This window comes from Aedes aegypti, chromosome 3 (assembly GCF_002204515.2).
Source record: "Aedes aegypti strain LVP_AGWG chromosome 3, AaegL5.0 Primary Assembly, whole genome shotgun sequence".
NCBI classification, from domain to species: Eukaryota; Metazoa; Arthropoda; class Insecta; order Diptera; family Culicidae; genus Aedes; species Aedes aegypti.
In genome coordinates this window covers 365,577,987-365,600,335 of record NC_035109.1, presented here as the reverse complement: position 1 = coordinate 365,600,335, position 22,349 = coordinate 365,577,987, and the positions used below count along the sequence as shown (strand labels likewise).

The window sequence follows — 22,349 nt, the reverse complement described above, 5'->3', positions numbered from 1 at the left end:
ATGGGAAAATTTTCTAAGATGAAATATTTTAAATTACACACATTCTGAAACTATAGATCAAAAGTAATGATTCTGATGAATAATATTTTAGGTAGGGGGTATCGTGTCAATTCGTCTTACGAAAGTTTTTATTCGTCCTACCTCCAAATACGACGATCCAATAATCAAATTTCAATTCTGTCAGAGTAGTTCAGACATTATGAGCCACAATGTCGCGACTGCTCTGGCAGAATTGAATTTCTATGACTGGATCGTCGTATTTGGCGGTAGGACGAATAAAAACATTTGTAAGACGAATTGACACGTAACCCTACATTCATTTTGCATAATAACTTGCTTTGGACATAGCGTGCGGCGCTAAATTATAGTTCCACCGATCGAGCTGAAATTATTCACAGTTGTTATGGAACCCAAATGGCACCCGAAAAGTGGTCTGGAGCTGTCTGGAGCGAGAATCTGAATTTTGTCCCACACTAATGGGCACAGATGGGCACTAAACTTGGGCCATACGTGCAAAGGTGCCCTTGGTGTCTTCGAATCAGCTGCTGGAAAACTTACTTACCACCGTACACACTGTAGAAATCTATCGTCTATGGTGGGCCGGGCACGGCACCAGAATTTCTGATCCTCGATCACGATCCAACCGGTATAAGATGAGGTGCGCAGGAGCAGAATGAATCGATCAAGTGGAGGAAGACCACGGAGGAAGCTTCTACGACCATTACAGACAACCCGAACCATAGGGGCCAATTTTGTATTGTGTCGCCGGTTGAGCGACGTAAAACTAGTCCAGCGAAAATCGAATTTTCTTCTCTCTCATAGCAATTTGTGTTGTCGGAGGTGACTGGTGTCGCATAATGATGCACCATCCAGCGCATTACTTCCGGCACCCTGAATTGCTATGAGAGAGGAGAAAAATCGATTTTCGCTGGACGGATTTTCCAGTTTTCAACTGCAAGGGGAATAACTCGAGTCGACCAAAACGACTCGACTGGAGTCACTGTCGACCGGAAAAATCACTCGACACGGCTCTGTCACTCGAGTTTTTCGACAGTTGTCACTTAAAGTGACTGGGTTACTATGGGAGTTGATCGATGACTTATGAAATATGCAGCCTACTTTGCTCGTCTTGTCTGCTGTCACTGTCACACAAATTTGCTCGAGTTATAAAATAGACCCCATAGTCTGACATAAGTAAGTAAGTCGGTTGCGTCCGCTCTTGGTAAATCTTTTATGCGAATAAAAACACGTCAGATCAATTGTTAACATTTTTTTGTTTTATTCATTTGTTAGATGATTATTCAGTGTTTTGAATTTTAAAATTATGTACCCTACCCAAACGATGACATATATGGCAAACTGTAAATGGAGAAAAAAAAAAATCGTTAGAATCACGTGACGATAATCGTTAACCCCCCCAACCCACGAAACTTATACATGAGCATTCAGTGAAAATATTTGATTATTTAGCTGCTGTCCAATAATTCAGCCCTGCCTCAAATCTTACGGAGTTAAGGTGAAGATAAAACGAAGCCACAACTCGAAATTTCAAGACCACAAATCTGAAGAACCAGACCTCCGTTCAAGCTGAAAATTTGATCGATTAGTCACTACCTAGTGCTGATCAATCGATCAAATTTTCAGCATGAACGGACGTCTGGTTCTTCAGATTTGTGGTCTTAAAATATCGAGTTGTGGCTTCGTTTTATCTTCACCTTAATGGACCCCATGTTACAACAAGTGTGTTAAACAAACTTAACACTCAATAAGAAACACTTTCCTCAAGGCCCAAGTCAGTTTGGACTACACGTCAAAACTGAAAAAGCAGTTTTCTCATTATTAATCAACAAATCGAAGAAAATAAGACCACACAGCAGTTTTATTTCTGAAATAGAGCAGCTGTGTGTTCTAATTTTATTCGATTTGTCGATATGAATAATGAGAAAACTGCTTTTTTCTGTTTTGACATTTCGTTCAAAATGACTTGGGCCATAAGAGTGACGTTTGTTTGACGGCGAACAAAACAAACTTTTCCTAGGAACTGTACAGCATAAAAAAAGGTTTGCGCCCTACGTATTCACGGCAGATTTTATCTTTTCATCATGGAAGTTGTTCTTAAACCGATTAAGATTCTAGTAAGAATCGAGCAAATGTGAAAACTGAAAGAGCAGTTTTCTCCAAAATGGTCAACAAATCTGGAAAAATAAGAACGTCCGTTTTTTATAAGTGTCAAGAGCAAGAATCGGACGTTCTTATTTTTCCAAATTTATTGACCATTTTAGAGAAAACTGCTTTTTCAGTTTTCACATTCGCTTGATTCTTACTAGAGCCTTAAGACTGGATTTTGAATCTTTAAAAAAAATAGAAATGGTTCCAATTTTAAATGAAAGAAGAGGTTATCAAAAAGTCTGTTCTGCAATTTAGATCCTTGGACAAGTCTTAGAAACGGTTTACCTTTGGGTTGTTAATCGATAATCAGCGCCTTCGACGATAATTTCGGCCGTCCTGCCGATTTCTTCTGTCCGACAGCGGTAGTGTCCGCCTCTGCGCTTAGTGCGTATAGTCCTCGTCGCACAGCGACCGCTAGCACGTGGCAACAGTTGTTGTTTTTTAAGAATGAATAGCAAGTGCAGCTCCAGGATCGCCAATTTACGTTGCTGACGTCGACGCGATAAACACTTCCAAAATCCTCCGCAAACCTTTCGAACGTACTGTAGATCGGGTTGTCAAATAGGGTCATATCGTTGATCGCTACCTCAGTTTTGTTTTTCCCGGGCAAGAAAACATACTGCTTCTGTTCCAGCGGTGCTTGGACCGATCGCATTTTTTTTTTCTCTTTGATCCAGTCGAATGTTTTCCGCTGGTTTTCTAATGTAGTTACACTCCGTTCCAGGACAATGTTACGTTGTGGGTCTCCGTACTCATAAATGATATTTAAAATGAGCACTTTGAAGGATGCAAGTGGCTCTTTGTACCGGTTCAGAAAGTTGTACTTAATGGACTTATTCAGCGCTTCCAAAGCGTTATTTGTAGCTGGCACTGCTGGCATGGCTGCCTCGTACCATAGGCAAAAGTTAGGATCTTGAACATACTTCTTCATGAAGTTCATGAAGTTCGGAAAACGCTTATATTTTACCAAAAATAGCTTTGCCCCAGCAATGAAGTGCTGTTCCGTCGGAGCTACCTGAAGTATACCGATGTTACGTTTTATTTCATTGTGGAGTTCTACCGGAACTTCGTGGTACTTTTTCAAGTGTTTGTCTAGGTTCTGCGTAAAGTGGAAATAACAGTTTAAGAGTTTTGGCTCATCGAAAACGGCACGAGCAGCGTTCTTTAGCGCGAGCTCTCCGTCGCTTAAAAATGCGGTAACAACTACTCTGAACCCCAATTTCGAGCTTGCTTGCAGAATACTCTGAAACGCAAACTGGTAGTCAGTGTGTTCTTGATTGGCTATGATGCCGAACGCGACCGGATGTGCATGGCGCATGTTGTCAATCACAGCCACAACAAGCAAAGGATATCCTTCGACGGTGACCTTGAATGTGCAATCGGCTGCTACAACGCTCAAATTCGTCATCAGCGACAACAGACGCTTGGACGAAAATATGATTCTGAACGACTTGTTTTCGTGATCGATGTCTTTACCGATCACGAACCCCTCACGTTCGTCAAGCGGAACAGCAGATTTGGACGTTGCCCAGTTTTCTAGTTCTCCTGTAATTTTCAACGTAAAATGAAACACAAATTAAAAATATATCAATTGCTAAAATAGCGCAAAGTAGATACTTTCGATTCAACAGATAGAGCTTAAGGTGAAGACGAAACGAAGCCACAACAAAAAACTTCAAGACCACAAATCTGAAGAACCAGACATCCGTTCCAGCTAAAAATTTGATTGATTGGGCAGCACCAGGTATTGACCAATCGATCAAATTTTCAGCATGACCGGATGTTTGGTTCTTTAGATTTGTTATCTTGAAATTTAGTATTGTGGCTTCGATTTATCTTCACCTTAAAATTATATGATGGGTGAAAAAAAAATAAAAAAAACTATGTGGGTAAGTAATTTTGCAATCAAATGTTTGGCATGGGTAATAACATTGCTTCTTCGCCATAGGGTTACGTGTCAATTCGTCTTACGAAAGTTTTTATTCGTCCTACCTCCAAATACGACAATCCAGTAATCAAATTTCAGTTCTGTCAAAGCAGTTGAGACATTGTGACTTATAATGTCTGAACTGCTTTGACAGAATTTAAATTTGATTACTGGATCGTCGTATTTGGAGGTAGAACGAATAAAAACATTTGTAAGACGAATTGACACGATACCTTACTACCTATTCTTACACAAAACATCTGTATGTGAAACATCCTGCAAGAATTGGGCAATCTCTTATACAATACGCTATTGTTCTTCGAACACGAAATGATAAAAGTACAATTATTGACAGTACATTTGATAGAAAACATAACCCCTCGCCTTATTTTTATGATTATTTAAGATAGTTATGTAGAAATAGAATTATTTATATTAAAATTACAGTACAGTCTGCTTCTGCCACGGTTCAGAATGTTGCAGATTTGAGAAATAAATGCATAGACATAGAAAACATATGACATACCCAATGACAAAACGCCATTTCCAAACAGCTTCTGTTTTGTGGACTTCACTGCATAGTCCAATTGGTTCCTTGAGACCGCACCATTCTGCATTCGGACGTGCTTCTTAACATCCTTAGATGGTATTCCACACTTCAATAATCCTTCGACCAATTCCGACTGTTGTTGATTGAGCTTTGTTCGGGCCAAGTTCTCAGGTGGGGCTGTCTCGCATGTGTGCTGTCCTCTCAGGCTGATGGTAGCAGGATCCTCGGAATTTGGGATGAAAACCAGTAGTTTTCTTCCGCATTGCGGCTTTGCACGAAACTTGATTCGACGACAGTTAAAATACCGCATCGTTCCCTTGTCGGAATAGTTCGAGGATTTGGCCCGGAATCCAAATTCGATCTTCAGTACGGTGGACTGCACCTCAGCCGTCGGTACGGTACCATGGACCGCCCATCCATCTACCGAATTGTCTTCAACACTGGGTGCATCTTGATTGGTCTGTAGGAAAAAAAATTGCACTTATATTATAAATTGTATTCAAAACTGGACTTCTTATAAGTGCGAAACCGTAAATAAAGGTGCGCGATCACATCGGATCGATCTGGCCTCTTCTCCGCCTTATTCCTCATCTCACGAGGAATAAGTGCGGCGAAGACACCAGCTCGATCCGATGCAAACGCGCGCTTCTATTTGCAATCCCGCACTTCTAGTCGCACTTGTTATGTACGAAATGCGGTATAATATAGGAGCATCATTCACATACGGATTTTTGACAATTTATTCCAATTTGACCGGCGACAGAGAAATATGAAAACAAAGAACTATTAAGCCATTTACGAAATGACAACACTGTTGATATTGCTGTTGCTTTCGCGCGATATGCTAACGCAACTGCTTCCCGTCAAAACTTCATACATAAAATGACTGACCAGCTGTTCTTTGTCTGGCATCAGTCTTATTGTCACTGAATTTTTTTGTACGAAGGGTTAGCTAAAACGGTTCAGACTGGCAATTTTTGGTAGCTCGTAGGTAAACAAATATTCAAAATTTCACTAGTTGTCAATAATTTTACAAAAAAAGCACTCCCCGGCTCAGCGATGATTGCCTGTGGATGAAGCCAAATTTGAGTTGAGTGCATATCTACACATTCGGAGCAATATACTTTCACATTTAGTGAAAACAACTCAACACAAAATATTTGTTAGCAGTATGCGTCGAAAGAATTTAAATGAGGGGCCCAAAAGCAGAAGGCTATAACTGAAATTTTGATCGGTTTTGAGTTGAGTACGCTTTCCAACGGTACTTCAAGGCAATTTTTCCGTCAATCGGATAAAAAATAAATAATTCGTAGAAAGTTGACTTATTTTTTAATTCCCATACATTTTGTATGGAGTGGAAAATCGTTTAAAAACTTTGAAGCTGTTTTTATCTCAAAAGGAGGTTTTTGTCACTCACACCCTTTTGCTTCTAACCCCCTCAAATGTGGGTAGATTCGTAGCTCCGGGTAAATTGATTCAAACAAACCAAGTTAAACACGATTTATAAAATACCTACTAACAAAAGAAAATCGATTTGACTAATTACTGACAAATTAAAAAAAAAATGTTTCTGATATTTTTGGTTATACAAGTCAACGTCAGATAAATTCTGTCCGGCCGAACCTAAAATTTGTCTGACATTGGCTTCCCGAATAAAAATTACAGTCGAAAAACCAAACAATCCATTGTAACAGCACCATTTGAAACCATACATTTACCATAGAAATCATTGTAAAAATCCCCGATAGAAAAAAAAAACATTCAACGAACCGTTTTCAACCATTCAACGAATGGTAAATGAAGTTTTTACAGTAGATTGAATAGGTTGGTAAGTATCGTAACAATACAAAAAATGCCTTTTTCCATATAACTTTTTTTTACAAAACGGTACATTGAATGGTATATGTAATGTTGCTTTTACAGGTATCATGGTTCAGAACTTCAGAAATACCATAGATTGTATGGTGTTTGTATGGTATTCAACCATTCAATGCAATGGAAATGTATGGTTTTGTATTGTAATTTGATTTATGTTTCTACTTTTAAATCAATGGTAACAGAATGGTTCTCCATTGTAACGGGTTGAGCAATTCCATAGAATGAATGGTATTTACCATTCAATGTTAAGTAAATGAATGGTTTTCAACTGTATTTGTGTGGTATTCAACCATTCAATGTAACGAAAATGTATGGTTTTGTATTGTAATATGATTTCCGTTTCTACTATTGAATTAATGGTACAAGAATGGTTCTACATTGGAACTGTATTGTTTTACGGTACATAAACCATACATTACTACGTGCCAATTGAATCTCATTCATTTTTCAACAATGATTTTGATTGACGAATGGGAAAACTGACACAAAATAGAACTATCTTTGTGCGTTTGAAGGCTTTTTAGTTTGAATATATCTTCAAGTATAAGGTTCACTCAAAGAACTTAAGGGTTACGTCCAATTGCATTTATGATTGAATCTTAGGCTCTCATGCCCCACCAGCCAGATAACTGGTTTTAGCAAACTATAGTTATTTGTGGCAACACTCTAAGCGGCATGTTGGAACTTTGCCGAGCACGCAAGTGTTATTAGACCACTAACATAGTTGCATTTAGTGGGTGACGAGGTACCGAAGTAACATTACAGCGTGCTCAATCATTTTTTGCGTCAAAGACAACCCATTAGTCTATAGAGCGAGTATATTCGAAGACCTTTTGATTCATCCATATGACAAAGATAGTTCTATTTCCCTGATAAGTTACCGTACAAGCACCATATTTTAGACAACGCCATATTCTGAACAGTGTGTTCCATATTCTAAACATTTCAAGATTTTAAGTGCAAAATAGGGAACTGAAAGTTCGAAAGAAGTTTCATTCAAACATTTAGGTGCTAATAGGTACGGCTAAGGTAGTTTTTCAATAAATTTTATACGTTAAGTTTACTTGTTGTCCATAATAAGGGACCTACGTGTGTCCATAATTAGGATCACTGAGTTAAATGGTGTCCATAATTAGGAACATGGGTGCGGAAGACAAAAATGCGGTTTTTAATTTATTTAGTTATTATTTTGCGTCCTATTTTATTTTGTACGTTTACTTGGATACTTGATAAATGCAGCGGTAAAACAAATCAGTATCCTTGAAATTGAAAACTTTGTTTATTTAGGTAATTTAAAATATATTTTCTTAACCGTTCAGGATATGGTGCTTGCACGGTACATTAAGCGAGTTTGATGCAATTGAAAACATTGAATAGTTCTCGCGTTGAGTATCATAAGGACGTAACTGCAGTGAACGATTTCTCTTCGTCGATTTTCTCTTTTGCTAATAACTTGACCAGATGGCTAATATTCGGCTTATCAAATACCATGGTGGCCAAATATTCGGTCCCATCTCTACACCCAACCATGTTTCTGCAAGCATGTAAAATAAAAGGTTGAAACCACACGCTTCCTGTTAGTGGGGTTGATTTACTTGAGTAGTCTGAAAGGAGCCCTGTTCCTGGACCTATAGGACCATAAGACACCCCTAATTACTAAGTTGACCAGCGCGGACTGAAATTGTCAAACATCGGCACCTATGGTGCTGCAAGAAATAGTCGGATACTTTGGCGTCATTCGAAAAAAGGAACATAAATTACCAGAAGAAAAAAAAAGCATGCAATTTATAGCTTCATAAGATATCCCTAATTATTTTGACGTAACTTGGCCACATTGGGAAACTTACCTGATCCAGAAATCCGCTTGCTGTTTCCAATCCATTCGTCGGCAGAATGGTCCCGGCCATGCTCGACCCATGTGTTTTGGGATACGCTTCAGTCTTGATCTTCTCAGGATATTGGTGATGCTTTTTTTTATTAGATTGCTGCGCTTCTGGTGAATCATGTCGGTTGCTTCCCTGATTCACCGGTTGCTGACCAACGGGTGGCGTTTCTGGCTTCGCTCCAGCTTTGTCGATCTGAGATGATGCTGTTTCCAATCCACTCATCGGCAGAATGGTCATGTCCATGCCCGAACCTTGCGTTTTGGGATACGCTTCAGTCTTGATCTTCTCAGGATGTTGGCGATGCTTCTTTTTGTTGGATTGCTGAGCTTTTGCTGAATCATGTCGGCTGCTTTCCTGACTCGCCGGTTGCTGACCCACGAGTGGCGTTTCGGGCTTCGCTCCAGCCTTGACGTTCTGAGATGATCGATAACGTTCCTCGGTTTTGGATTGTGCAGGCGACTTCGCTTGCGTACTGTGCTCAAACGAAGTTTTGTTGAGTGTTATCTTCGAACGTGCCTCCGACGGAAGTACAGCGATGGCTACCTTCATCTGTCAATTCAAACACAAAATTAAATCGTTAACAAATTACATTTCGTTAACATTTACAAGGGCTGTCACAGAAAGGCCGATTTTAAATTCGCGTATTCCGTTTGCTCGCTAATTCTTGAATACGCCATAAAAAAATGCATGGACTGTTCAACAATAGGCGACATTCTGAGCCGTTCAATAATAGGCGGATGTCCCTACCGTGAGAGCACCATATTTAACGCGGGTCAAAACTTGACGCATTTCTGAGTTAATTCTATTATAAATCAATAACTTTGAAGGATCCCAATCGTAAAAAGTTTATTGTTGGCAACTAATCAGCAAAAATAAAATTTTGTATGAAAATAAGGTGCGTCAAATTAGGCACCCAATATTCCAATTAACCGCTGCACAAAACATGGGATGTAGAATGAATCTATCAAAGCTTTATATTTCGGCAAAATCGGCCAACTTTTTAATTTTTTACTCATGTTTAAATTTTAAATTTCCTTCACCGCGTCAAATATGGTGCGTGCACGGTACTTGATACTATCGTGAAGTTTTCACATTTTGGTCTGAAATAGCCAAACATCGGATAAATTTAGGCGTCATAAAAAAATATATAAATACAAAAATACACAAATTGACAAAAATGGCATGCAATTTATAGCTTTATAGGATGTTTCTATGTAGTTTGACGTGGCTAGGCCACGTTAGGTAACTTGCCTCATGCGGAAACCCGCCTGCTGTTTCCAATCGCCTCGTCGACTGAATGGTTCCGTCTGTGTCTGAACCTTGCATTTTGGGATACGCTTCAGTCTTGATCTTCTGGTGATGTTGCTTTTCATTGGATTGCTGCGCTTCTGGTGAATCATGTCGATTGCTTCCCTGATTCGCCGGTTGCTGACCAACGAGTGGTGTTTCCGGCTTCGCTCCAGCTTTGTCGATCTGAGATGATGCTGTTTCCAATCCACTCGTCGGCAGAATGGTCCCGTCCATGTCCGAACCTTGCGTTTTGGGATACGCTTCAGTCTTGATTTTCTCAGCATGTTGGCGATGCTTCTTTTTGTTGGATTGCTGCGCTTCTGGTGAATCATGACGGTTGCTTTCCTGACTCGCAGGTTGCTGACCCACGAGTGGCGTTTCTGAATCCGCTCCAGGCTTGGCATTCTGAGATGATCGATAACGTTCCTCGGTTTTGGATAGTGCAGGCGACTGCACTTGCGCATTGTGCTCAAACGAGGTTTTGTTGGATGGTTTCTTCGAACGTGCCTTCAACGGAAGTTCAGCGAAGGCTACCTTCATCTGTCAATTCAAACACAAAATTAAATCGTTATCAATTTGATTACATTACAGAACATTACAATCTTTTACAGAAAGGTTGATTTCAAATTCGCTTCGTCAAGTTTTTACTATTTTTGGTCTGAAATAGCCAAATATCGGCACGTATGGTGCTGCAAGAAATAGTCGGATAAATTAAGGTTCCATCCAAAAAATCGTGCGATTTATAGCTTCATAAGGTCTTTTAAATTAGTTTGACCTGGACAGGCCACGTTGGGTTGGGGCTCTCCTGAGTCTAGTGGTTAGAGTTAGAGGGTTCAATTCCCGGTCGGTCCAGGATCTTTTCGTAATGGAAATTTTCTGGACTTCCCTGGGCAAAAGTATCATTGTACCTGCCACACGATAATACGAATGCGAAAATGGCAAAATTGGACAAAGAAAGCTCTCAGTTAATAACTGTGGAAGTGCTCATAAGAACACTAAGCTGAGAAGCAGGCTCTGTCCCAGTGGGGACGTAATGTCAAGAAGAAGAAGAAGAAGAAGGCCACATTGGGTCACTTACCTCAGTCGGAAACCCGCCTACTGTTTCCAATCGCCTCGTCGGCAGAATGGTTCCGTCCATGTCTGAACCTTGCATTTTGGGATACGCCTTAGTCTTGATCTTCTCAGGATGTTGGCGAAACTTCTTTTCGTTGGATTGCTGAGCTTTTGCTGAATTATGTTGGCTGCTTTCCTGACTCGCCGGTTTCTGACCCACGAGTGGCGTTTCGGGCTTCGCTCCAGCCTTGACGTTCTGAGATGATCGATAACGTTCCTCGGTTTTGGATTGTGCAGGCGACTTCGCTTGCGTATTGTGCTCAACCGCAGCTTTGTTGGGTGGTTTCTTCGAACGTGCCTCCAACGGAAGTTCAGCGAAAGCTACCTTCATCTGTTAATTCAAAAACAAAATCGAATCGTTATTTTAAATTCGAAAACATTTACAATTGCTATTGCAGAAAGGTTGATTTCAAAAATGAACGGGCAAAAATGTATGGGAAGTGGTCTCACCGGTGAACACTAATGAGCCATATCTGAAGGTTTCGTCGAGATAAGAAAAAGTTTGTATGAGGTGAAAATTATCGGCCCCGGGAGAAAAAAGTTATGCTTGATGAAAGGGGCTGCTAAACCGCCATGTTTTGTAGCTCACATTGAAACTGCAAAACATAGAACCCCATGTGGGGATGTCTAGTAGAACTCCATCTATGTTGGCTACGAAAATGTGTGCTGGTTGAGATAGGAATGCCATACCGTTGGTTTGCACCTCGCTGACGTTGACAACGTCAGCGCGGTCCTGGTGATGATGTGGGCTTCCATTAAAGCGATGTATGGACTTCTGCACGAATTTATGCTGTCCTGCTCACTCTCACAGAAAGTTTGAAAACACAGACCGTACCAAAAGTCAAATTTTCGGTGAGTCAGAGCAGACCAGCATGAATTCGTGCACAAGTCCATGGACCTGTGCACTGCACGAAAATAATGACGTTTGAGCGGTGCCGAGTTGTTTAGTTGCCATGGTCACATAAATAATACGGCACGGCTCAAACGTCAAATATTTTCGTACAGTTCACCCATGGACCTGTGCACTGGGTGAACTGTACGAAAATATTTGACGTTTGCGCCGAGCCGTATTATTAATGTGACCATGGTAACTCGTAAACTCGGCACCGCTGAAACGTCATTATTTTCGTGCAGTGCACAGGTCCATACCTGCATGATGTATTTTTTCCTAAGCGATCCTCCTCATAATGTTGAATGTTTCTTAACATGTTCTGTAGAAGTAGAAAAACTGAATCTAACAAAATGTAGAGCTGTGAATATGTCTGACGATCTTAAATGTTTTAAAATAATGTTCCGTGTAACTAACGGGAACACAGTTTTGAAGGAAATTCAATACCACCCAACGCTTCTTCTGTGATAGATTGATTATGAAAAAATAAAAGTTGATACATTTTTCACTTTACTAGATCCAGGCCGTTGTTGGTTAGGTAAGTAGAGTAAGGTGGGGCAAGAGTACGAATTTCAGAGAGCAATCAATATTTCTCGAACACTAACACAGTTGAAAATAAATGAATACCGCACGATGGACCTGTGATCTATTGGCTACAATTTCGCCAAACAAAGTTATGCCAGCTTGTGTACCCATTTTTAGTTATTACAGTTTTAAAATTCGATGTCTTATTCGTACTTTTACCCCACTGGGTGGGTAAGAGTACGAATGCTATGGGGCAAAAGAACGAATACGATGTTTGCTGTTTGAAACACAAAACATTGATGTTTTTGTAACTGGAATAGTTCATACCAGCTATAAAGTGATGCATGAAAAGAAATACACACCAAATTTCGAATACAAATTTATCCAAAATTAGTTTAATCATGGGCTTCACTGTACTATAGCCAAATTAGGCCGATTTTCAAAAAATTGAGCTAAACATGTAATTTTGGTGAATTTTTTCGCATGCTCAAGTTTATTTCTATAATTTAAGGATAGCATGTGCGTTTTTAACAATTTGAAAGTTTTTCTCCAAGTTTATGCATGGGTCGTACTTTTACCCCGTAAATTCGTACTTTTACCCCACTATGGGCCAAAATTTGTTTGCAAATGTTTATGAAAAAACTAATGCACCTCAAAGCTTCTTTATAATAGGCCTAACTACGCCCTGAAATAAGAAATCAAAAAAGCTTTTATTTTTATTGCGTTTCATGCCATGAAATTTGAGTCAAATATTACAATTTTTCGTCGAAAACCAACAAATAGCCATAACTTTTCCAAATATCAACCGATTTTTATAATTTTTGGAATGAAAGTGTCTTACTTAAATAGCATTCGAACCATCATGGCATTTATAATATTTATTTTGAATTGAGTGAGAAATCTCAAAATGATACTCTTACCCCACTCGTCTTTTTACCCCACCTTACTCTATTCAATTTTTCAACAATTTTTCGAGAATACAAAAATGTTTAAGTAGCCGTTAAAAATTATCCTGAGATGCTTGTAATGAGCCTATCTAATGGCCAAAATTAAAATCATTTTGATTTCGGACCTACGAAAAAATGCACAAAATCTCAAATTGTACCCCGTCTAAAGGCGGGGTTGGGTATTAGAGGGTTAACCCGTAAATTACCAGGACGATCTAGTTTTACTAAAAACGCTATAACTTAGTGGTTTCCCAACATTTTAAAGTACAATTTTCTTTATAATCAATGGGATTAGTTGTGCAAAAGAGTGCATAGTGTAACCCCCCTTCGTACCCTCCCCTTTTTTTTACGTGGCTTTTTTATTCTCAAATCATGAAGTTGTTTGTTTTTTTTTTCACAACTTTGCCAACCATAAACTATTTTAACTGAGCACACATAAACAGTATATCACTATCCTTCATGATCCATTCGAGTTTTGATCTAGGAGTTTTCTGAAGGCCTCCAGTGTACCTGTGAGTTTGAACCTCCATATCTGCATAGTCAACCAACATTTTATTGCAAGGAAAGGTTACAAAATAGATTTCAAGCTGTCCACAGAACCTCAAAAATAACTAGAGTCCCAACAGCACTCTAGAATAGAGTTTGGTTATTCTAGGCTATCCAAACCAGTCTTGCGAACCATCACCATCATGGTCACATATTCTGTGACATGCACCAATCGTTCTTTCCCTTTTCGCTATCCCGAATGTCAGTAACACAAGAAAAGAGCCAATGCATAACGTATCACCAATCGCTCTCGTTCGGCGACCACCATCAGTGACGTGATATGCATGCATATGACAATCGTGATGGTCACTTTTCGCTTTTTTTTGGGATCGAGTTAAGGTTTTGCCCGACAATGCAAACGTATTAGTGCAAACACGCTATGACGTCACATGTCTCGATCGTTCCATATGCTTCATTTATAACGCATACAACGATGCGCATTGTACATTGTGCACCGTTTTCAGGAATTTATCTGCTTTATCGCATCCCACATCATTCGTACGAGAGAATTTCACTCTCTCTGACTCTTTCGGAGAAGTCTGAGATGACGTTCGGCAACACCATCGCTGGCTATGGGTGGTGTGTGCAATCATCAGAAAGTCGTGTGGTGGGGGCAAAGTGATGTTCGCTGATTCCTATCACGCTAGGCGTTGATACGAAAAACTTGCTTCAGTGATCGTCTCGTGATGGTCATGACTTTTCGCAAGACAGATCCAAGTTAAATAGTCTGGAGTTGTACGCTTCAAGATCTACATTATCTACCGTAACTTCTATTTACTCTTCTCATGTGGTTTATATCCGTTGATACCCATAGTAACTCCAAATAATGTGGAAAGGCTTCTACTGTATTAGTTAAAGGCCTCTAATACATTTCGAAGTTGGTTTCTCGAATTTCGAATAATTAACTTCATTTTATTGCGTTATTACTTTGAAAATATATTGTTCGGTACTCAGTAAATCTCAAAACAGAACTAAAAATGTGTTCGTTAATGTTTTGAATACCTAGGTCACTCAAAGTACTCTGGAGTTCAGGTCTACAACATCTATAAGCTATACCTTAATGTCTACGCCAATAACCCATGTGATTTATGATCGCATATATCCATAATGGCTCCAGAATGAAGGAGATGCGAGCTCGTATTATTATTGAACAATGTATGCCATTCAAATTACTAGGGAAATAAGGTTTTCATGAACTACAAACTCTACCACAGTTTCTAATTACCATAAGCATGTGATTTACATTCGTTGCTACTCAGAGCGTGGAAGAATATTACGAGAAGCTTTTCGCTGTGGTAGCCAAACATTTTATGATGTTATTGGGACCTTAGATACATTTTAAAGCTTGTTTCTCGTATTACATATACTCAGTCATATTTCAATTGCTACATTTTCTTTCTGAATATATTTCCGTATTTTCTCAGCTTCAAAACATAACTAGATAGATTTGTGTTTATGATAATATACAATATAAACAATATAAAACTGGGTCTATCCGACTACTCTGACGTTGAGGTATTTATGATCTATAGCCTTCGCTATTATTCACATAGTTTTTAAACATGTAATTTGTGTTCGTTGATCTCATTAGAGCCATATAATATAAAAGTTCACGTTGTATGTATCAAAAGTAAGAACCAAATGAATGACAACATAATGCCATGTGAATAAGTTTGGCTTAGTATTTTCGTGCTTGGAACTGTGGTGAATATATTAAATATCGTTTTAATAATTTGCAATGTTTGGCTACCGCAGCAAATTGCTTCTCGTAATACTCTTAGACGCTCTGGATAGCAACGAATATAAATCACATGCTTAGGGTAATTTGAAACTTGGGTAGAGCTTGTAGTTCATGAAGACCTTATTTCCATAGTAATTTGAATGGCATACATTGTTCAATAATAGTACCAGCACGTATTTACCTCATTTTGGAGCCATTATGGATATATGCGATCATAAATCGCATGAGTTATGGGCGTAGACATGTTTAAAAATGGAAAATTTAACACCTGAAGAATTCACCAGAACAAAAGATGTAAGGCATTACTCCAAAATAAGGATAGAAATGAAAAAACTAATTTTTTTGATGGATCACCAGTGATTCACTGGGAAGATGACAACAACAAAAATTATAAGGAGATAAAACATTATTTCAAAGATATTTTGATTTTTGTCCTAAATTATTCAATTCTCTTCATTTTTTAATCCTTCCAATTCTTTCGGAACGGTTTGTGCGGCGGCATTGCAATTTTTCCAATACAGTCGAAAATTTTACATCATCTGCGTTTAATCCAAGAAAATTCACTTTAGCTCTTCTGTGATCCATAAATATTTATTGTTTTACTAATAATTACATTTCACTTGAGCGAAATGTAAAACGAGAACAATTTTGGAGATGAAAAATAAATTGATAATTGTTTTATTTTCAGAAAGATAGGTTAGAATAGGATAGAATGAAAAGTTGTTTTGTTCCCAATGGATCACTGGTGATCCACTTTATTTTACGCAAAATCGATAATTTTATGTACACAATATTAACAAAACTTTTTGAAATTTCTGAAAAATAACTCTATTGAGCATGTTTATATTTTTTTTTACTGAAAATAGTGTTTATTTTTCCAATTATAATAAATTGAAAACACAACGTGTTTAAATTTGTAAAAATACCGACTTTGTTCCGGCTTCCAAGCTCCTACCGTGACCGCGCTTTAGTCTGCGCGGTTCCCAAGTCTGCGCACTTTCAGAGAAAAATGAACAAAATCAAATATGCAACTACAAAATTTGATGGAAATTTATTTTTTTTTAAATTTTGCTATAATAGTTATTAACAAGTCTGTGAAGAAAATTCCGTGAAACTTTTGATAACTATTTTATCGTGAAATAAAATTATTTTGAAAATGTTGGTAATAGTCGGAAATGACTGTCTGTTAGCAAAGTTGTTAAGGATACGCTTCATCAACTAAAGCATGTTAGGCTAAATAAAAACGAAATATTTCAAATTTTTAGTACGTATGCACTAGCTCTGAAGTGGAGCAAATAGAATTGATGGAGTACATTTCATTTTATCTTCATATTCTTATTCTTCTGTAGTGCGCAGACTTAGGAACCGTTTTTGGATAGTGATCCTTATTCCGTGTAGAGGTCGAAGCTCTCAATTTTCGACATGTTTTGAGTTTTAAAACAACTTTAAAGTACCATTATTTTGTGAATAGCTTAATAATGTATATATTCAGTAAGGGCCCGTTCATAAATTACATCACACTATAAAGGGGAGGTAGTAAAACGTGGCAATCCATATACACAATTTTCCGAGAACCAAAATGAAACATTTGTAAGCAATCTTTGTTGTTGTTTTTTTTTTATTACTCCTTATAAATACTATGCAGAGTTTTTACTTCTTTGCCTGTTAGTGAAAAAATATGCATGAAAGATAAAAAAAAAATGTTAAAAGTTAATGAAAGACACCTTAGTTCACGGAAGGTGGTTAAACTGTTTTCATAAGTTCGTCTCGATTTCAGAAAATAAAGCTTATTAGAACAGGACATTACTGTTTGGAATATCTGGACAGTCAATTATTGCAATAATTATAAAACTATGGACTGTATTATGAATATAATTCACTTTGCTAATTTTATAAACCTCTGAGTGGGAAGTTAAAGACTTGCTGAGTTCCAATGTGACCGTAAGTCCACCAACAGGATAAAATAGCAAAGTAATATAAGTTCAAGGGGCGCATCATGCCTTTAGTGGAATACAACATCTATTCTACGGCATTGTCGTATGCGCAGAATTAGGAACACTAGCGCGCAGATTAAAGCTGGAAACACAATGTGAACGGCATTACGGAACGGCAACAAAACGGAAACACTGGTTTGGTTTACAGTTTACATGTCAGGCCAATGTTGAATCTGATTTAGACGACATTGATCGAAATACTGACAGGCCACTCAAACCGGTGTTTCCGTTTTGTTGCCGTTCCGTAATGCCGTTCACATTGTGTTTCCAGCTTAAGGAACATTGCAAAAATAGGTGCGCAGACTTAGGAACACAGACACCCTTCAGGATTCTAATTGTTTCGCATACAAAATAAATATGTATAAAAACTTTTAAATTTTTCCCTTATTAATAAGGCTAGTAAGTATGTGCTCTCAAAATTTCAGACCAATATGTTCAGTTTTTAATTTATTACAGCTGTTTAAATTTCAAAAATCCTTAAGTGCGCAGACTTAGGGGCCTTCACGGTATTAAAAAAAATGTTGCGAATTTATTCTATCACAATGACTACGTCGCCGCCGCCGCCGCCGAACAGGGTACTCGGCGTGACGCCGGCGTCGCCGCCGCCGCTGCCTATCATGACAGCATACGCCGCCGCCGGTAAAAAGTACTTCGGCGCACACCTCTACAGCATAGTACAGTGATCTAGTTTAATTTTAATATGATTTGCTTTCATCCAAAAACGATCAGCAACAGATATCTCGCGCAACAATTCAAAAGGGCCAATAGTCATAGTTTCGCTCGCTGTAGGCCTTCTGTGACGCCACCCACGCAAATCAACACCAGCAAAAGATAGAGCAAAGCTCAGTCTATCTGATGAAAGTGTTGATTTGTGTGGGTGGCGTCACGGAAAGCCTACACTCAGAATTAGAAATAAACTCCATTGGTTTAAATTTCTATTCTCCTCTCTTTTCTTCTGCAGTAATTTTTAGGCATTGGGATAATTTCTCCTGGATGAGTCTAAGCTGGACTCATCCAGGAGAAATGATTCCCGTGCCTAAAAATTACTGCAGAAGAAAAGAGAGGGGAATAGAAATTTAAACCAATGGGGTTTATTTCGAATTCTGAGTGTACGTGTTCTGAGCGAAACGTGTTGACCTTAAAAATGACTATTGGCCCTTTAGTATTGTTGCGCGAGAATATGAAACATAAAGGCTGTTCAATGAGCTGCTTGAAGTTGCTCGAAGTTCAGTCCATCCTGCTCGTGCCCATTTGTTGACAAAAAAGTGCGAGAGGGATAGACTGAACTTCGAGCAACTTCAAGCAGCTCATTGAACAGCCCTATAAAAAAAAAAAAAAACAAAACTCGCGGTCGTTGGAGACCCAAAAAACAGCTGTAAACATGGGGCTCTCATATCTGACACAAATCAGGCAAAGATAGCCACAAGACATGTGCAGAGCCTATGAAGCGTCGTGAGATGCCTAAAATTTGGTCTACGTGGTTTATGAACGGCCCCTTATGAAAAGCAAACGTTCCTATTTTTCCTGACTTGTTGATCGTTTTGGAGAAAACTGCCTGTTCAACTTTGATATTTGATCGATTCTTACATATAGGCATTACATTTTCCAAACGTAGAAAAAAATAATAAAAAATACGAATAAACTAATAAAATACTTCACTTTATCATATCACTAGAAAAATAATAATAATAAAAAGATGGACTACTCCGTAGGTGTTGCAAGATTTTCCACACAAATTAAAAATGTTAGACCATTTTGATGATTGTTCAATCACCCTTGAGTGAGTTTTTTTTTTGTATAAATAAAAATTGAAAATAACTTGCATGGCGCGTACAAGTTTCCAAATCCATGTACACTGCTCACGCTATTCTGGGTCACTCAGTCACTACCCAAGTAAACATACTGCTGAAGCTGCAACGCGTGCAGGTATACGGTGAAAATAATGCTAGCATTGCTGTATAGACACAATTAAAGTTGATTTAAAGTGGAAAAGGGCCCCACTAGAACCGCATTGAAGTTATAATCTGTAACATCAATGCGGCTCTTGTGGGGCCCTTTTCCACTTTAAGTCAACTTTTATTGTATCTATACAGTAATGCTTGCATTATTTTCACCATATTCCGTTTTGTCTCAAATTCCGAACATGACTCATATTCCGAACAGTGACAATTTCAAAGGTTAGAATTATCATTTCAAACCTTTTTTCATATGCACGACTAGAAATGTAATAGAATTTATCATTCTGTAAAGAAATTAGGGTGATTTACTTAAAAAATCACTATAAAAAGTCGAGTGTTCGGAATTTGAGACAAAACGGTACCTGCACGCGTTGCAGCTTCAGCAGCATGGTTACTTAGGTATTATTAATCACTCCATTTTACAAGTAATTCAAATGGAAATGACCCATAATAGTGGGTGACCTATTATAGGTCACCCACTATTATGGGTCACTATAATAGTGACATATAGCGTATTTTTACGTGAGTGTAATGTTAAAATTCTACTACTTACGTTTGTCCGCTTTTTATGTTCACAAGCGGAAATTTGCGGTTGCTGCTTGTGGACCGCAGAGTGTCCGGAATGTTCCAATTGCTCGAGAACCGCAGATGGTGTGATTGACATCCGCCGCGTTTGGACACGTTGACCCTGCTGCTGACGGACCGCAGAGCGTGCGATCGACAACTGCCGCGTTTGGACGCGATTCTATGAAAGAAATAATCATTAGTACATTAGCAGTACAGTTAGACACCAAATTTCATGATAATTTGAGTCTCTTTGTTAGAAGGGGCTGGTTATGCAAATATTTTCTGAAACTCGCCTATAGGACACGAAACCCGTCCTCGTCACATCAATAAAAAATAGCCTAATCCTGACAATGTGCTGAATGAAAATTTTCCGAAAACTACTTACTGCTTGAGTTTGGATGTTTTGTCCTGGGTGTTCCTGTGACTGCAGCTTGCCCACCGATGACCGTCCGGGATGTTCCTGCTGCTCTCGGATTGTGCATAATGCGGTCGACATTCTCCGCGTTTGGACGCGCTGTCCGAGGTGGTCCTGCTGCTCTCGAAGACGATGTCCGAGATTTTCCTGCCGCTCTCGGGCCGCACCGGACGCTATCGACATTCGCCGCGTTTGGACGCGATTTTTCTCCTGCTCTCGGACAGCCAAGTTTGTCGTCGAAATCCGTCGCGTTTGAACGCGATGTGCGGGATGTTCATTTCGGACCGTAAAGGTTGTGGCTGACATCCTCCGCGTAACAACGCGATTCCAAGCGAAATTCTATTAAGCAAAAGCAAACAGAAATCGAAAGAAGTGAGTTGTTAGTGCTAAATCGGATCCCATTTTTTATTGCACCAACAGAGAAACCTAACCTGAAAGATGCTTACCGCTGTTTGCTGTTGTTCGGGAAGTTCCCTCTGGCTATCCTCTCGACCTGAAACCGCTTGGTCACCGCTAACCGGTTCTGATCTATTTTTCTTCCTGAGGAACAGCTTTTTAGCTGCCCTCATCCTTTCTAATGAATATTGATCGGGTCTCATGTTTTATTATCGAAAACGGAAAATATATCTTTTCTCACACGCGCACTCTACTTACGATGCTACCGGAAGTAGAGAAAATGCAAATGGCGCCAACACACAAAGATCGAAAAATGCATGAAAATTATTACTTACACATATTTTGTCAAGCCAAATGAAAGCAACACACAAAATGAAAACATAGAATATTGCGGTAAAATAGAAAAAAAAACGAACGAGCGTTATGCACTGAACGAAAACCTCCTCCTCCAAACGAATGAATCATCATTTGCGCTTGTTCGTAATGTCGTTTTTTTTTAAGTCTGGTATCCTGATCCCAAGTAGAACACTCAAGTAAATTTCTCACAAAATTACCAAAGTAATTTTGACAGATGGTTCAGTATGAGCGAGATGTCAATTTTACTTGCGGAATAATCGAGCGGAATATTTTTCCGTACGGAAAAGTGATAGCTCCATTTGATTTGCCCGGTAAGCGTCACGAAACGTTACGATAATTGTTCTACTTTCCAACTGGATGCAGCTCAAGTAATTTTGACAGCGAAATCATTCCTTGATCATTTCTTGGCTCTACTTGCCCTATCCTTTTGCACAGTACTACGAAGTGGATATCGCCCATAACTTGGGGTGGAACTGGGTTGGTGCTGAATGCATAAACAATTCAATGTCGGACAAATTTCAGGTTCGACCGAACAGACATTTGTCTGACGTTGGCTTGTTTATGAATTCAGCACCAACCCAGGTTCAAAAAGAAAAACGGCATAATATTGACTTTTTTGCACCTAATTCGACGCACAGGCAGAAAAGATTGTCCCACCACAAAATGTTCACACCAGTTTCACCGTACATTGGGTGAGGTCTTAGGGCTCATTCACAAATTACATAACGCTGAAGGGGGTGGGTGGGTGTCCGGACGATGTTACGGCTCATACAAATTCTGAAAAATTTCCATATAAAAAGCGTTACAAGAGGGTGGGTGGGTGTCCAAAATGGCCAATTTTAGCGTTACGTAATTTGTGAATGAACCCTTAGCTATAGCTTAGACGTAAAAGGGAATGTTTTTGGGTGGAATGATGTGTCGCGGTTCGCTCGTTGGGCCTTATAATACTTGGGCCGCTTTTTAGTTGGGCCTCCGCTAATCGAGCAATATCTCAACTAAAAAGTAACTGGATGTCAAAACAAGACGTCAATTTTCATTTTACACTCACACCAACATACAGCATCGCGACGCTCTCACAATCACAACATAAGATTCGATTATCCTACAGCATTTTACGACGACTGTTAGATGGCCCAACGAGCGAATCAGATTCGTTGGTTGGGCGGTAGTTGTGGCTCAACCAGCGAATCGCGACTGATGC

General features: G+C 39.0%; 1 protein-coding gene across 4 annotated transcripts; it reads right to left on the bottom strand.

Annotated features, from left to right (window-relative positions):
- Positions 1-1,255: 1,255 nt before the first annotated feature.
- On the bottom strand, positions 1,256-21,954 carry LOC110678751. 4 transcript variants are annotated; one of them, XR_002501907.1, is made up of 4 exons: positions 20,366-21,942; positions 19,967-20,158; positions 2,455-3,714; positions 1,256-1,359 (listed from the first exon to the last, which is right to left on the bottom strand). XR_002501907.1 is itself a non-coding variant. In XM_021852036.1 (3 exons), exon 3 carries the CDS (start codon positions 3,575-3,577, stop codon positions 2,465-2,467), a length of 1,113 nt encoding a protein of 370 aa, XP_021707728.1. In that variant the 5' UTR covers positions 3,578-3,714; positions 19,967-20,158; positions 20,366-21,939; the 3' UTR covers positions 2,305-2,464. The 4 variants fall into 4 exon arrangements, 3 of the variants coding, with proteins under 3 accessions (XP_021707729.1, XP_021707728.1, XP_021707730.1); XM_021852036.1 differs by lacking the exon at positions 1,256-1,359 and having other exon boundaries at positions 2,305-3,714; positions 20,366-21,939; XM_021852038.1 differs by lacking the exons at positions 1,256-1,359; positions 2,455-3,714 and adding an exon at positions 10,719-11,144 and having other exon boundaries at positions 20,366-21,954.
- Between the last annotated feature and the right edge of the window lie 395 nt (positions 21,955-22,349).

Excerpts from the sequence above, each read along its gene's own strand:
- LOC110678751 (XM_021852036.1), bottom strand. The coding sequence starts at position 3,577 with ATGACGAATTTGAGCGTTGTAGCAGCCGATTGCACATTCAAGGTCACC.